Source organism: Chelonus insularis, unplaced genomic scaffold, assembly GCF_013357705.1.
Source record: "Chelonus insularis isolate UGA/USDA-ARS -01 unplaced genomic scaffold, ASM1335770v1 contig_128_pilon, whole genome shotgun sequence".
Lineage (NCBI taxonomy): Eukaryota > Metazoa > Arthropoda > Insecta > Hymenoptera > Braconidae > Chelonus > Chelonus insularis.
The window spans coordinates 486725-504626 of NW_023276368.1; the positions used below are offsets into that span (position 1 = coordinate 486725).

General features: G+C 25.5%; 1 protein-coding gene and 1 long non-coding RNA gene across 4 annotated transcripts; one reads left to right on the forward strand and one right to left on the reverse strand.

Annotated features, from left to right (window-relative positions):
* The first annotated feature begins 111 nt into the window (after positions 1-111).
* Positions 112-17494, forward strand: LOC118069162 (parathyroid hormone/parathyroid hormone-related peptide receptor-like). Of its 2 annotated transcripts, XM_035087080.1 has the most exons (14): positions 112-145; positions 361-694; positions 8847-8926; positions 12141-12231; positions 14139-14245; positions 14327-14485; positions 15088-15182; positions 15304-15635; positions 15827-15957; positions 16032-16117; positions 16211-16355; positions 16427-16694; positions 16942-17099; positions 17177-17494. In XM_035087080.1, exons 3-14 carry the CDS (start codon positions 8906-8908, stop codon positions 17285-17287), a joined length of 1704 nt encoding a protein of 567 aa, XP_034942971.1. In that variant the 5' UTR covers positions 112-145; positions 361-694; positions 8847-8905; the 3' UTR covers positions 17288-17494. The 2 variants fall into 2 exon arrangements, 1 of the variants encoding a protein (XP_034942971.1); XR_004690585.1 differs by lacking the exon at positions 112-145 and having other exon boundaries at positions 160-694; positions 16427-16681.
* LOC118069168 (uncharacterized) lies at positions 14057-16902 on the reverse strand. 2 transcript variants are annotated; one of them, XR_004690586.1, is made up of 5 exons: positions 16192-16902; positions 15560-15671; positions 15277-15466; positions 15098-15175; positions 14057-14264 (listed from the first exon to the last, which is right to left on the reverse strand). It is a non-coding gene; the product is annotated as an uncharacterized lncRNA (long non-coding RNA). The 2 variants fall into 2 exon arrangements; XR_004690588.1 differs by lacking the exon at positions 14057-14264 and adding an exon at positions 14438-14549.
* Positions 17495-17902: the final 408 nt, after the last annotated feature.

Sequence of the window (17902 nt, forward strand, 5' to 3'; positions counted from 1 at the left end):
ACTAAATAGAATAAATTTATTTGAAATAAAAAGAGAAAAATAAATGATAGTATAAGAAGATTTTTTCAACATTTGAAGAAAAAAAGTTATATAATTGAATAAACTAATGGAGTTATTTAAATTTGAATTAGAATACTATTGAAATGTGAGTTAATTGAAACAAAATTTGAAAATTATTTCATCTGTTTTTCAAGATATTAACTTTAGATTCGACATATTTTTTTTAATTTTAAAAGTGACAAGTGAATTGAAATACGTTAATGAGGAACAGTAGTTTGATACTTATATTTTATTATTATTATTGTTATTATTATTATTATTATTATCAAGATAAATACTCGAAAAATTAAAACATTCCAGCGTTTGCGTTGAACAAGTGTCTTCAAAGCTGTCATTGAAGTAAATATCAGAGAGCCGATAATCCATATAAACAGTGATCGAACGTATCAATACTTGATAAATACATATTGAGTTTTATTCTAAGATTATATATTAATTTTATAATCAAGTTACAAAGTTATTCTTTTAATTGATTTCATAGTATGAGTGACTTTAAAATCACCATAAAGACACAGAGTGCTTTAGAAATTTCCTGAATATTATTTCGTATTAACAATAATCATATAAATCAATTCAACATGGACAGAATATTACATCGTTAATTGTTTCATCATAATTATACTACAATTAAAAGGTGAGTAAAATAATTAATATTTATTTATTTTTTTATTATGATTTTCAACCGTTATTTCTTCTTTTTTTTTCACTTAGACATCTTGAGGTTATTTAGTTAGCATTAATTTTTATTGCAAAGAAAATATTTATTTTGTGCAGTGATGAGTTAGAAGATGATGAATTTTTAATTATTTATTAACATTAAATATCAATGAAAATAAGTTGATAAAAAGTGTGGGAAATTCAACAAGAATTAATTTGTCAAACAATAAGAATGATATTAAATTATATTATTCCCAGGTTGCTCATCAAATTTATACACCCACATTACCTGAAAACGTAAATATAAATTTTCAATATTTTATCAAATTTTAAATGCCTTGAAAATAGTGGGATTTATTATTAAAAATATTTTAATACTCATGTTTACATTTTATAAAAATTTTTTTTTCTCTAAAATAAATAAATAATAAATATTATTATGCATGAGGATCATAGAGTATTTCAGTATTATTCAATAGCATAAAGGTCAAAATAAATAAAAATTTTAATTAACTCACCAGTTCCAGTAGAAAGTAAAATGAAAAACTTTTCAGTGAAGTTGAAGGTGCAAGTTAAAGACATTATTCAACACAATAATTTAGTCTTGTCGAAGTAAATTGTACATTATTTACTTGATCTAATTAATTCCGACTTGAACATAATTATATTTTCATATACATGCTATGTACATACTACATCATCATGATATACTGATCTCAATTAATTAAAGCTTACATATTGAGAGTTCTATGAAGTCTAAGTAAATCCTATCTATGAAGAAATAATCTCTGATCTATTTGAGGAATTATCATTTATAAATTCTAGACATATTTATCATAATCAAGAAATAACATAAACATATTTCATTCTTTTGTTTACTACTCTTCAAATATAAACGAATTTTTGAGTTCCAATTCCTCAAAAAGAATATATAAATTCAATTTATTCTATAATATAATTTTTTCATTAGTGACTACTAGAATATTCTGTTATCTTCAAAAACAACTGTTATATAGAATAAGTTAATAAAATCGCTTTGTCGTTCTCTTGACAAAAGGGATTACTTTTTTTGAATGACACTAAAGATAAAACAAGTTTGAAGAATGAAAAAAATTGTCTTGAGGGGTTAGAGAAACGAATCGGTCTTTAACCATCAATGAAGAAACGTCATTACATGACCTGAATCGAGTATTGGAATTGCTATGGGGGACAATTTACTCGACGACGCGTTCAGGATCTCATTAAAAACAAAAAAAAACAAAAAAACAATCTCTGTTATCAGGATCATTATGAAAATAGAATCAATCTGAACGTGACATAACATTTGGTACCATGATCTAGGGTGGATTGATCATTTGTACTCATGCCACCTTTTTGGTCATTTTTTTCATTGATTCTAAAGATTATCTGTGATCATAATCTAACAAGGATAATAAAAAATCGTTGTATTATCCATCAAGATTAAGGCTATTGATTTAAAAATGGCTTTTTTTTATTCACTGTTTCATTCAGGGAAATACAAATCATCACTTTTGATTGGCTTTCATTGATACCAATGCTATTGGAGAATAGCAGTGAATTTAGCAGCTATTGTAAAGGTCATTTTACATGATTTTATAGTAGACACAGTTATTAGTTATTGATGAATTAATTTGCTGTAAACTTAGAATGATAAAAAGAAGAAAAAACAAATAGCTTTTTCATTCAGGTTTTATTTTTAGTGCTAAACTTGGATATTATTGATATGATATCCTTGAGCCAAACCATAAGTAATACATCCAATCTCATAAAATGTTTTGCATATATATTAGAAATAAAAATAACTTATTATAAAAATATTATTATAAATATTATAAAAATTTGTGGAAAATATATAGAAAACGTTTAATAAATATAGCCTTGCAGCAATATGACGTCAAAAAGTTTGTTACAAAGAGTATTAGGGTTGTATCGTTGAGAGATAGATAGATTTACTGATAAAAATCTTTCAAAGGGAGTGAGTGTACTTTGAAAAATTGTCTCGGACACTCTGAAAATACAAAAGTTCTCTACAACAGAACTAATAAAATCTTACGAATCAGAAAAAAGTGTACTATGATATGTCTGAAAAGTTATGAACTTAAAAGTCTGCAAAAAAGTATAAGAAAACACATCAACAGTATTATATATTATCCTCTATATAGTAATAATAATAACAATAATAATGAGAGAAAAAAAAAGTAAAATAGTTTAGAGTAAAGAGTGGCACTCAAATTAATTATTAAGAATCAACATAGCTTGTAACTGGTGCAGTGATAGCACCCTTTAATGGCCAGACAACCGTACCAGTCACATTTTTAACATTCCCGTTTTTTATTCTACTATTCATTCATCATAGAAGAATTATTCCAATGTTATGTAGATAAAAAAAAAGATATGAATGATGTTAGTATATTTATTTATAGTTATAAAAAAAAAAACAAAAAAGTAGTTTATTTGTTTTTAGGAGGTAAATTATTTCATAAAAATAATTAATGTTTAATTTATATTACTGAGAAACAAGTTTCATTTTAGTGAAGGATTTATGTTTCATAAATATAATAATGAATATTTTCAATTATTAAATTTTTAAAACAAATTTTATTTTATTACATTTATAGAATATTTTTATTTCAAAGGAAAACATTGTTAAAATTTTTTCATTTTCAAAGACTTTCATTATTGAATTATTCTGAATAAAATAAAAATTTGTATCTTTATATCATATAGAAAAAAGCATACATCAAATGATAAGAGATGTTCTTTTATAAATTTATTTAAAAATTTCATGTTTTATTTTAAAAATTAATTTAATCAAAATTTAATTATATCATTATAATATTGTTATATTTGATTAAATAAATATAATAAACCATTAAAAAAATGATGTTGACGGAAAAAAAAATATTGCAATTAATTAGAAAGTGTCTAATTGTGAGTGAAAAGTTATTTCAAAAAAAAAAAAAAACAACAACAACAACAACGAGGACAAAAGAAAACCTTCCAGGGTAAAACTATTTGATGAGGTCATTTAAACTTTTGAAATAGTCCTAACACAGCTTGCACGCAGTTCTACATACGATGACGTTAATTATTTATAGATTATAATTTGTGTGCCTATAAAAACTCTGCACGCCACCGGAAACATGAGAACATTCTCATAAATTTACAAAAACATTTGTGTTTGTATTAAATATTAGATACATTTAGAATATTTTACACTAGTTTTTTTAGTTCATTTACACCTAGAAATTTATTCTTATCATCTCAATGATTTTTTTCACACTTTATATATCAACTTTAAATAATAACTAAAAATAAATAATTATTTTTCAATATTTAAATTTAATTAACTGAGATCATTATAAAGTAAAAAATAGAAAAAATATAGATAAAAATAAAAAATAAATAATTCAAGAATGGATCAAAAATAAAGTGAAGTAAATTATAGATTTTGTAACTGACCATGACACAAGAAAACGTCATCTTCGAACTAAAAATTCTTCTGACGCATATTTACGTCAAAAAAAAAATGGATTTTTTTCAACACATTATCATCTCACCCAAGCAACCTCAATATATTATTTTCCAATAGCTGGAAAAGCTTTTAATACCAAGTCATTCTTATCACAAAATCATTCGTGTTCTTGACATTAACAATCTTCAACAAAATAATTTTATCTACTGGAAAGCAAACTAAGAAAAAAGACATTTCATTGTAAATAATGTAGTCTAAAGGTAGAAACTGATCTAATTCAGTGAAGCTTATTCTAATTGTAAGAGACTCTTAGAGCAGGTCACGCAAGAAGTGTACTGTCAGTCATGAGCGATAATAGAGTACTGGTATTACTTGATGAAATCTCAGCTAATTAAGTCACTTTTATCAAGCTTTAGTAAATATAATTATAATCGGGAAATTAAATCCTGGATAAATATTATTAGAAAGATTAATTCTTAATCAATTGATGGATATTGATAAAATTTATGTCAACTTGATGCAATATATCAAGGTACCTTTAGTCAAGTTTAATCACAAAACTAATATCATCTTTGATAATCTTTCTTCCGTAGCTTCCTATGTAATTATCACTTGATTTTACTCTGGGCACTTATTTGTAAGTAATATCAGATTAAATTTAAACCGCAATATGATAAGATTGCAAGTTGACTGAATCTGAATTGAAGAAATAGATAAAATACTTGTTAACGATATAAAATCGTGTGTAGAGGCTTCATATGAATAAGATTTGACATGCCGTGAAATAGTATAAAATGGTGACAATTCGAAAGGATATTCTCTAAGTGCCAATCTAGACATTCTATAAAATTTTACAGACGACCTATCACGTACCTCGAAAGCACTTAAGCGAACAGAACTAGTAGGAAAGAAAATCGAAAAAATTCACGAATTTTTGTGTCAAGGATGGAAAGTAATAAATCAAAAACAATCGGTAGAAAAAAAGTGTCTGCTTTTTAGAAGATGAAAATAAAAAAATTTCTAAATCATTAGATTGAAATTGTGATATTAATTTGATCAACGTATAAACCGATATCCTATGGACATTCAAGCATTTTATACGTTTCTACTCAACATTGAACATTGGTTAATGAAATTTAATTAACCAGATGCAGGATATGTAATTAATTGCAAAATAAAGACCTATCATTCTGTTGGAACAAATGATTTTAACTACTTTTTGTAGGAATAAATTAACGTTCTAAATAGTATTATTGTTATTACAAGTGATAAAAAATATGCTAAAGTTTATGTAATAATTATTTACTTTTAGTTTTATTTATCTAAAAATACTTTAAACATTAATATAATTGTATTAGTTACAGAGGGATGTGAGGAAATATTGTTCAATTATTGTATTAATTAAAACATGAAATGAATAATGTATTCAAAGTGATGAATATGATACAGTAACTCTAATTTATACATTTAAATAAAAGTTAAACTGAATATTTTAGAGAGAATAATTGAAATTAAATTAATATTGTTGATAAAAATTTCAAAATAATTAATATTTTACACAGTTAAGTTGGAATTTTAATTGATAAATAATTGACAAAAATGTAAAATAAAATTTAATTTAGTATTTGATAATATTTTACTCTATTTCGAACATAATGCAACTATCAGAATAAATTATATCTCTGGCAATGCACCATTTTTATTGACCAACATTCCATTTTGAACAGTCAACTGACATGAAACTAGTTGGAAAGTACTCAGCTATTTCAATCATATATTGATTTTAAAATTAAATGTAGAAATATTCAAATATGTGTAATAAGATAATAAGTAATGAAAGAAGAAAAAAATATTTCAATTCTTCACTCTAAAATCAATAAGATAAATTTTATAATGAATTATATTTTAAAATACTAGATGACATGACAATGTAATATCAAATATCGATAAATTTATCTCTATCACGGTATTTCCAATTATTTTTTAATTCAAATAAATGGTAACGAAATGACAAAGTTGCAGAAAACTCAAAATAAATATAAAGTCATCTTTTTTATCTTTTTATATTGACTGCAGTTGCATAGTACAAAAGTAATTTATATTTATTAACTTTCGACAGAGTTATTAAAATATAGAGATATGGTAAAAATGAAAAATTTCTTACTGATAAATATTACCCAATCAGAAATTATTCATTTAATAAATAATTTTTTTCATTTAAAAAAAATTATCAACGAATTAAAAATAACTCTTAATAGATTAGCAATGAATTCTATTGATCAAATAAATTTTATTTCACATATCCATACACAAAAAAGTGAAAAAAAAAAAGTATTTTCATTAAACAAAAGTCGTTTTTCACTGATCCAACAATCCAAATTCATGTTCTCTAAATGAAATTTATTAGAAATAGGATACAGATTATATTGAATAAAAAAAAAAAAAATATCAACTACAACATAGTCTGCTGTACAAAATGAAATTAATCAAATATATATGTAAAGAAAAAAAAATAAAAAAAAAAAAAAAGAATATGTTTTCCACATCCGATGACAAACGTGCATCATTTTTCTTGCTTACGATCATCTTCATTTTTCAGGACTCTATCTATTTTGTCACGTGCATGATAGATAAGACATCATGACAAGGGAAAACCTCTCGAATTCTCTGCTTGATATTAAATAATTTATAATAATACCAATCGATAAAGTTCATTGAACCTACTAGATCTATTTAAACTCAAAGATAAATATATATATATAAGAATATACATAATAAAGAAAAATTTTAATTATTATTCATAACGTCTTAATATTAAAGATATACTGATAATAATTTTAGTATGATTATGTAAATTATCCTAATCAATTCTCAATAAAATTTCTATGGGTGAAAGATTATATATGTTAATCAACACCTAAATCTATAATATTAGATTTTATTAAAAATTCTATCATTTACTTTACACTGAAACCTATTTCTACATTTTACGCCCTTTTAATTCAAAACATCTTTTTTCAAGGAGATTTTAAATTCGATCTTAAATCAATTATTTATCTACTTTCAAATACTCTTACATTATGTATGACCCTTTAAAGCTAAAATTATCATAAAATTACCATATCTCTATATTGCTTTTATTATCAGGATTTTCATAAAAATAGTTTAATATATAGATATTTTTTTTTATCACAATATCAATACTTATTGACGTTTAAAATAAATAAATAATGATAGATATTTAATTATGAATTAACTAGAGGCATTTGTTATAAGAATTAATAATACTAACTAGCTCATCAAATTTGCTAACAACTTTCTATTAAACACATGTTATAGAATATGATTAATAATAGAATATATCTCTACCATAATAGTTGTTTGAGTTCAGTCTGCATTATTCCACAAATTGATTAGTTTTCCTACCTTTATGCTTGTCGTTTATTATTGTATATTTCAATGGACTATGTCTTTAAAGCAAACACCAATAAATCACGAATAAATAGTACTATTAATATTAATTAACACCAAATGTAATCATTTATTTATTATAATGATCTATTTATCTATGTTATCATTATGTAGAATATTATCAACAGGAGTTAATTTAAAGGAATGAAACGAAAAAAATAAAAAACAAATAACATAAAATTGTAAAAATTATAATTAAAATTTATATTCTAAATTAAAATAGCAAAGTTAAATTAAAAAGATACCTTGGAGTTTTCCAAGTTTTACTCTAGAGAATATTGGAAAATGTTAGATACACTTTGTGGGCGTCTAACATGAATGATTGGATCATCCATAGTAGTCATAATGTTGTGCTTGACGTTTTGTGCTTGCCGTCGCGATCACGATATTTTATCTCCAAGAAAATTTATACTTCTTTCACAACGTTCCGTAAATATAAACTCACTCACGAAAGCTAAAGTGCAATGCTCACACTTTTCATTTCTCACTGTGTATTTATTTATTTTTTCAGAAATAACTTTCATGTAAACACTTTTAGTTTGTGAAAAATAAAAATCTCAAAAACTTTATTTATCATTCAACATCTTCAACATGTATTTTCATGATGTCTGTTCATGATACATGGATTGGTCAAATGATATTCTCCAAGAAAAAAATGTGCTTTTTCAATTTACTTATAGAGTATGGATGATAACACGCTATTAGAGATAATTTGCAGTGTAGAGTAATAATTTTCTAGACAATTACCAAAACTGTAATTTAATTAAAAAGGCAATTTCAGTTATGGAACAATAAAGTTAAAATATAAGGAAACTCATCAATATCTATTGAAGTCTATTTTATTCGTTTAATTAACAAATGTAATTGTTATTTAATATTATCTTGTTATATCGTTTTGAATAATTCAAAAATTTTGATAAAATGATCTAGTGAGCAATATGAATTCATCAGTTGATAATAGCATGAATTTATTAGAGGTTTCATCCAGAAGAAAATCTCTATTCACTGAGGGATTTGACATTAAGAATAGTTATAACATTATTTAAAATTTTATGTACTTTATTTTTCTCACGATTTATAAATTTACTGTAGCAAACGAAAAAATTTCTTTCAACCAATTAAATAGAAATGGAAAATTAAATTGAATTTTCATTTGTTACAGATTACAGTCAAAGAGAAAAAGGACTAGGTGGAATAGTTGGAAGAAAAGGGTGGTTATAAATGAACGTCATGTCCCTTCATGTAAGTTAATGAATATGATTTTTTAATGATGTAATTTCACACTTTCAGGAAACAAATATGATCAACCTTTAGAGTTAACTGCTTGAGCATTCATAGAACTTTTTTAATGAAAATTGAATGTTCAACAAAGATATAATTGATCAAGGTCACTAACAATTAATACAAAAAAGCTGGTTAATTAAGTTCCTCAATTAGTATATTACATTTTCACTAGAGTGTTCTTAATTCAATTATACTTTCAATATTCTCATTAATTATTATTGTTTGAAAATTCAAAGCATTTTCAATACCTTTCTGTTATATCATCAATTTAGCACACTGTTCTGTTTAATTTTCATTAACACTAAATACTTGATAAACCATCAAATTTATTTTCAATACAACTTTTAGGAAAAAGAAAACAAAAGTTCACAACCAATTATGCAAAGATAAAAGTTTCATCAACTTCATCCACACTCTAGTAATTTCTACTTTCATACTCTCAAACTGATTGAACTCTAAGCTCGAATTCAATTGATTGAAAATTATTCGAAAGTCACAAAGAAAATGGCCATTTTCATTCAAGAAAATAAACTCTCTTTTGAATAATCAGATGCTCTATTAGCACTTAAAGTTTATCATCAAAATACATTCAAACGAACCAACCAACTGTTCAACTTGAAAAATCAATTGAACTCACTTTGAGATATAGTACATGAGCATTCCTCAGCATGTGGGTGTTTCAAAGTTTATCCCTTGAAGATGTGTACTCAACTTATTATGAAAAGGTCAACATTTTTAAATAGTTTTTAAAAATACTATCCATCTTTCATGTTACTTTCTTTCATAATTCAATTGCCTGAGTTGTCGATAGATGTAAAATGCTATAATGATTAACGGAAATAGGAATAATTCTGTAACTCTCAAGTTAATTCTATCTGAAGCTGTTTGAATAATAAAATAGATAGAAATTGATGTATTGATTAATCCAGTTAGTAAGCTGATTGGATAGATTTATCAATACTTAATAAAAAAATTCAATTTTTCAGGCAACTTTCTTCAAAAATTGCCCATAAATTGATGAAATCCTAGTAAATTATTTTAATAAGATTCTCAATATTGACAGAATAAAAACATTGATTGCTTTGGATAAGTCGAATAAGTCATGTTTATTGATTTGAATAACAAAGGTCCTTTTTATGAAGTCTTGTCAATCAAAATTTGAACATTTTTCACTGCTTTTGATTGGAATCACACCAATCCCAAATTAAAATCACCACACGCTGTTGGATTTTCAATAGAAAAATCGAATCATGTTAGAAAAGGTTGTTAAATATAAAATAAATTCAACATCTGCATGCTCTTTCATGCACATCTAATAATATTTCTGTACCTTAATAATCTTCACATTATTATACAGACAAAATTCTTTAAATCAAGCAGGAATAATATTGTCATGAACTGCTAACATTTGAATTCTATGAATTTTGCAAGATATATATGGAAATCATAAGATGAAAATATCACGATCACCAGTATAATATAGCTAACTTTGTTTACCTTATAAATAGCTTATTATCAGACTACATGGAGCATATATTTATTTATCTATGTTATTTATATCATAGTTCAGTAGCATACTGTTTCTTGAACACAATTAATTACGTATCTCAAGAGTTGGTTGTCCCAGTAAGTTTTTATCCTGATAAAAAGATATACAGAATACTCTTGAACCTTTTTACTTCCAAACAAAATAAAAAAGGGATAAATAAATTAAAGAGATTTCTAAAGACTTAAACTTAAACAGTGATATTTACATAGAGTCAGCTTTGGTCTTTGTTGATAAATGAGTTGAGATCTAGACAATTAACGGTTACACTTAATGACAAATAATTGGGGTTGACTTTTAAGTGAAGGTACACAGTGTGATAGACCAGTAATAGATGTGAATAAAAATTGAACAATCTGATACATTAGTTACTTATAAGATCTTTGCTCCAAATTCTAGAGCAGCACAATTTATTTAGAACAAATAGAGATGATTCTACGTGTGACCTAAGAAGTCACGCAATAGGATTGTAAGTTACTAAATATATACGTTTCTCCTTCAGGTTTCATGATAAAAAAAGTTGATAAAGTAGGAATAAATTATAAGTAACTGAAAGGAGTTTCTATTTTCAACTTGGATGACAGTTGACTGTGGTATGGAAGATAAAGAATGAACGGAGGTCGAAGAAACGAACTGAATATAATGTTGAAGATCAAACTTGTCGTATATAATAAGTCTGTCACAGTATGTCATGTTTGAATGTTAAAGAAATGTAAAAAAGACATTTTTTTAAAAAAATTTACCTAGAAAATCCTTCCAAGTGAATAGAGTGAATGATCACGATATAGTTTTTCATAGAATTTTTGTCAAAATCATAACACATTTCACACGCAAGCTTTATCACGACACTAAATAGATGATGATGATGATGATGATGATAATGATGGGGATGTTAACCTTTATTATAAATTTCTTATTTAGTAATAAAAGTTAAAAGGTTAAGTATGATAAAAAGGCAAAAATCGATTACTACTAAACTAATACTCTTCAAAGTACTTAGAGAGTAAACAGTGTAATCCGAAACCATTGATTCGATATAATAGGGGATGACATTCTTGTTACTATCTAAACATTTATAATAAATGAGATGAGGTATTTAAGATAAAAACAAGTGAACTTAACTTTTTTCTCAACCAAGATATTCTATAATTAATTGTTATTTTTTATTTATGATATTAATTATGAAAAAAAAACTACTAGCTATTATAGAACACATTTTATACTAATCAACCCACTTTTAAATAAAACATAAATGAAATAAAAAAAAAACCACATGGCAAAGAGTTTATAAAGTCATGTTGCCAAAAGCTAAAACAACTTGTTCAATACCTGTGGCTATAATAACATTTTGGTACCAACACTCACTATTCTCTTTACTCTTATGCGAAACCAACTCATAATATAGTTAACTTACATATAAATTTTACATCTAGTAAAGATAATTGAGTCTTTAAGGATATTGTTTCCTATTAAGAGTTAAATTTTAGCACAATCTCCAAAGACTGGTTTTTTTTTCATGACTTTATTTTAAAAAAAACTGTTTTAAAACCTATTATAAAAGTGATTTTTTGAATAATAAAAAAGATTAAAAGATTTTTTTTTCACTCACATTGTTGAACTTTTCAGGATGACATCGATTTCAATAGCCCCAGTATCCAGCAGCAAATGCTTGAGTGGCAGGCAAAAAAATGTAACAATGGTTCAATCCCTAAAAAAGGTAAAATCTTTGATAATCTTTTAGTTAAAAGTTTTATAATTAAAAATATTTAAGTTTTATATTAAATGTAATTTTCATGGCCTAAATGCATAGAAATACTCATGAATAAATGAGAGATCTAGTAAACCATAATGGACTATTATCTCTGTACACATTAGTATGCTTCATACAACTAAATCGTCTTATAATCGATAGATACTGTTGTCACTTTGCAGTTTCCTCTTATCTACCGGTTTAATCCTCATCTCCTCAACAATCAAGATTTAGTATTGAGCATTCTAAATGTACATAAGTAATATTTTAAGATAAAAACTCAATTCACATCAATGACGTCATAAATTAATTTCTTTAATGCCATCTTTATGGTTTTTATTATTTTCATGCTCCGTTACACCAACTTAACGATGAATTTTATATTAATATCAATTTCAAAAATCAGTAAAATAAATAAATAGTTGTAAAGAGCCATAAATAAATTTTGATAAAATCATTTTACTTTGAATATTTCTTTTATGGATTAAAATAAATTATAGCTTTCGTCAATTAAAGCTTTACATCTGAAAACATACATAAGTAAAACATAAAATAAATATTATTTATGAAAATTGGATTTAATCTAGTGATCGTATATCCCTAGTATTTTTCGTGATTCTGATAAAATTATCGAATACACAGAGATGTATAACATCACGTAATGTTGCCGTGAAGTTAATCAAAAAAGGAAATAAAGACTTCAAGTTTGTTACATATTTTTTTTTTATAAATAGATAGATTATTCAATTCATATAGAAATATCGTTATCTTAACATCTGTTATTTATTATTAGTTTCTTCATAAAATAAATATTTTTCTTTTAGATTAAAAATAATTGTAATTTTAATATAATTCTAAATTTATTCTTATACTCATGTATTAGATGAAACCGATTACTAATATTACCAATTCATAAGTAAAGTTGTTTTATGATTTTTTTATTCTGTCGATAATATCGTGAAATCAAATTTATAGAAACATCTGCTGATGTTATATGTACTGTTCAATTGAGTGGCTATGTGAAATGAAACATTTCACTGGGGAATATATATATATATTTGAAACTGAATTGTAAAAGGCAACATAAAATACCTTATCATGTGACAGTAAATTTCAATAGGCAGAATTAAACAGTCATAATTTATTTCATAGAATTGTATAGAGCCTAGTAAATTTTCCTCTACTTCGATTTACTTATTCATTGAATATTAAAGTATTTCCACAATACTCCAAACTATTGTCAATGTTATTAATCAAATAAAAAAGAATTTAGTTTATTGTAAAATCAATAACAGAGAAAAATAAGATAACATCTAGTAATTATAAGCCTAATTAAATAGAGTATATTGGCTTTATAATTTATAAAAAATATTTTTAATATAATTTCCCTAATTTCTAATGGAAGAATATAGATTTATTCATGTGATAAACTACAGAAGTAAATTTTCTACGACGTAATTATAATACTAATATACTTAAAGTGTAAAAGTTGATATTTCTTGTTAACACATTTTAGGCATATTAATTGGAAAAATAATATTTTATACAGAAAATACTTTGAATGAAAAGTCTAAAAGCTTGTAATATAATATTTCTGTGCTTTTAAAGCTCTTTGACAGAGAAATGCAATATAACTAGGATTAGAATGTCATTTATAACTTTTTCAATTCTTCTTTTCCACACTATATATACAATAATACGTATAAAAAACAGAAACATCAAACTGATGGTTTGCAAAAGAAGAAATATATTTCCTACACCTTCAATGTCGGTGAGGTGTTGTATTGAGAAACTTTTCGATTAAAACTATTGAACCATAAAACTCTTAGAACGTTCAAAGGATCCTGTTCATGTGAACATCTTGTACTTTGCAGGCTGGTGCCCAGAAATCTGGGATAGTATTCTTTGTTGGCCTTCTACTGCTCCTGGAGAGTTAGCAGCACTTCCTTGTCCCCATTATATCGCTGGATTTGATTTACAGGTGAAATGGCGTAGTAAATCTGTTGAATAGATTAAGCTAATATAAATCAAAATGATCGATTTTTCATTAATTACCTATCAGGCTAATGCAACAAGACAATGTAACTCGAATGGACAATGGTATTGGAGTATGGAAACTAACAGTACATGGAGTAATTATACTGGATGTTACAGCGCAAAATTCGTTACCGTTCTCATGGATATGCCGGAACTACAATCAGGCAATGTCACGTTGATAAAGGTAAACCTCACTGTAATTTTGATTTCTCTTGGGAATGAATCCAATTTAGATCCTTTTTGCTACTCTAGATCAATGTCAATATTCATTAATATTTATATATATAAAAATATCCGATTCTTTATCTTTATAATATTATTTTAAACCAATGAAGATAAATTTTTATTTACACAGTATTAATATTATTTATAAACAAGATATTCATAATTTATTAGAACATAAAAAATTAGAAATATATCTTCAATTATGGAGTATGGTTTCGAAACAATAGAATGATCAATTAATATTCAAGCGTGAAGATTTTGATTAACGTCAATGAAATTTTCCAACTCAATCAAGAATATTGTTCGAAGGAAATTTGTACGGAATTGGAATACCTAAATATGCTACTCTCAAGTCTAAAGGGATGATTATACTAACAAGAGCACTAGGGTATCCTATAACTTGACATTAACTGAGAATATCAATGGGACATAGAACATCTTTGAACCATTACATTATCTAGATCTGAGAATACTCAACAGATCTATGAAAATAATCATAATTATAATTATAATAGTACTTGAAACAAAATAACTTAAAATTAATTGCACACTGTTTTCCAGAAATACTTACCCGTTGTGAAACTTATATCTACTGTTGGGTATGCTGTTTCTCTCTCAACCCTTATTGTAGCCTTCTGCATTCTAATTGCTATAAAGTAAGTATTTAAAGAGATTAAAACAGGTAAATTACAAAGTTATAATCTATCTGATTAAAATCAAATAGAATAAAAAACAATTAAAATATGACACCTTAGAAATTTTAAACATTGGATTTAGGAAACTTCGATGTCCACGGAATATGCTTCATATGCACCTCTTTGTATCATTTATGCTACGAGCTTTCATGGCGTTACTCAAAGAAATACTTTTTATCTCTGGAATTGGATTGTCTTCTGATGTAATTATCAAAAATGGAGAAAGTTACTGGTTTGATGATAGTCTGGAAAGTAATTGGCATTGTAAAGCCTTTACAAGTATTTGGCAATACTTTATACTGGCTAATTATTCTTGGATTCTTATGGAAGGTCTTTACCTGCATAATTTAATCTTTTTTGCATTATTTACTGATTCTAATTCGAGCATTGGTGGTTACGTCATACTTGGCTGGGGTAAGATTCAATTAAAATTTTTTTTCAGTATCCTATCTGCAAAATAATTATTTTAGAATTAATTTAAGCTCTTCTATTCTTGGGTTACATTTAAATTAACTTTTTTGACTTTTAAAAAATCCTTTCAATCAATTTTAAATAATTTTATAATTGAATATTATTTATTTAGTCATTAAAAATTATATTGCCAGGTTTACCAGCAATTTTTGTCCTGCCTTGGATTTTTATGAGAGTTTCACTTGAAGATACATTTTGTTGGACTACAAATGAAAACTCTTACGTCTTTTTAGCGATACGTATTCCTATAATACTTTCTGTTTTAGTAAGTAATATATATATATAATAATTTTTTCAGGATTCATGATTTTGCAATAATAATAATTTAAAATTTTCCAGATTAATTTTGTTTTATTTGTTAATATTGTCCGTGTTCTATTCTCGAAACTAAAATCGTCAGTTTCCGAAGAAACACATCGATACAAGTAAGTCTTTTTGAAAGCAAAAAAAAAAAAAACTCTTGAATATTTTTTATCTAATTAATTTAAAATAAATTCACCTTCCTCGCAACAATCTAGACGATGGATTAGGAGTACTCTTGTCCTTGTTCCACTTTTCGGAGTGCATTATACTGTTTTCTTGGGATTATCTTACAGCATTGGTATTGATGAGCGAGTAGAGCTCATTTGGTTAACGGGTGATCAACTTTTTGCATCCTTCCAAGTACGTTTGATAAATTTATTGATATTTTTCAAGCTTTACTAAATATTATTAATTTTATTTATTGAATTCAGGGATTTTTTGTGGCTGTTTTATACTGTTTTTTAAATGGCGAAGTAAGAACTGAAGTTACTCAAACTCTAAAAAGAAAAAAATGGCCAAAATTAGGTAGTAAAAAATGGAGAGCACGATCTACGAGTAGATGTAATAGTACGTGTAGTTGTAATGCAACAAAAATTGAAGAAATAAAACATTCACAAACTTGGTGGAAATTACCATGGGCCTGTCTACTTCAAAATCAAAATATTCATCAATCTACTCACTCGATGGCGAGTACACAAGGTGTTTCCCCGATCCTGTACAGCTCAATTGATAAAATTTTGTAAAGTCTAATCGATAATAAAAATAATATTTTACTTTTGTTATTACAATTTGTTAGCATAAGCACTTTCAAAATTATTTCAATGGGGTAAATTATACATGCTTATTTCATTGATGTTATTTGAAACCAACCCACTTTAATCACCATCATTACTGCTTGTGTATAAAAGTTCATTCTTTTATTCTACGGAAACTTACTTATTTACAGATGTTACAACCCATGGATGTAGTTTAGCAAGTAGCCGGTACTATCTGGATCAGAATGTGGACCAGAGTCTTAATATCTCTGATGCTTTCTGTCATCCAAACAATCACACATCTTTACTCAAAACTGATTATACTAACCAATCAACCCTTTCATTTCATGTATGTAACAAACAATAATGTTAATTAATATTCAACAAAATTATTTCTATATTTATATTAATTACATTACTATTCAGAATTGTGAAGCACACTCTATAAATGCAATTGACAAAATGGATCATGCCAATCAACGATGGAGTGATTCTGAATGTTGCAGCTTAGCTTTAGAGCTTCATTCATTTTCTTGATTGACTGAATTAAAACAGATACAAAAAACATAAAATCCTTCAAGATCTCAGGGAGGAGAATAATCAGCTGGATAAATAATAGTGTCTACATTGAGCTGATTTCAGAAAGTCTAAATAAAACATTCCGTTATAAACGATATATTAAAATAAATTGATAAATTTATATAAAAATAAATTACCTATAAAGTCTCAGGCTGAATTTTTATATGTAAATAGTATATTATTCGCTGGCGAATAATTATAATTATAATAGACTATTATAACTAATTATAATAAAAAATAATTTTTCTAAATACTTTTGATTTAGATAAATATTTAAAAATAATATTTTATGTATTGAAATTACTATAAAGTTGATAAAGTAATGCTCATTTTTAAATTCAATTTTCACATCAATTCAATTGGAATTATAATTTATAATATGATAATAGTATCTAACTATTAATATTAAAAACAAAATATTGTCTCTGTATTATAATAATCCTAAAAAATATCTAGTGACTTTTACATTAATAAATAGATGTTAAATAATCCTATATTTTACAATAAAGACAATGAACTTCAAAAAAATATTGATTATTTTGATTTCAGTCTTAACTACTTTACATTATCACA

Bases quoted from the DNA above. Each gene is read 5' to 3' on its own strand.
- LOC118069162 (XM_035087080.1), top strand. From the start codon at position 8,906: ATGAACGTCATGTCCCTTCAT. The intron at 16,118-16,210 runs GTAAGTCTTTTT...GCAACAATCTAG, and splicing joins GAAGAAACACATCGATACAA to ACGATGGATTAGGAGTACTC. The intron at 16,695-16,941 runs GTGTTTCCCCGA...ACTTATTTACAG, and splicing joins CTCGATGGCGAGTACACAAG to ATGTTACAACCCATGGATGT.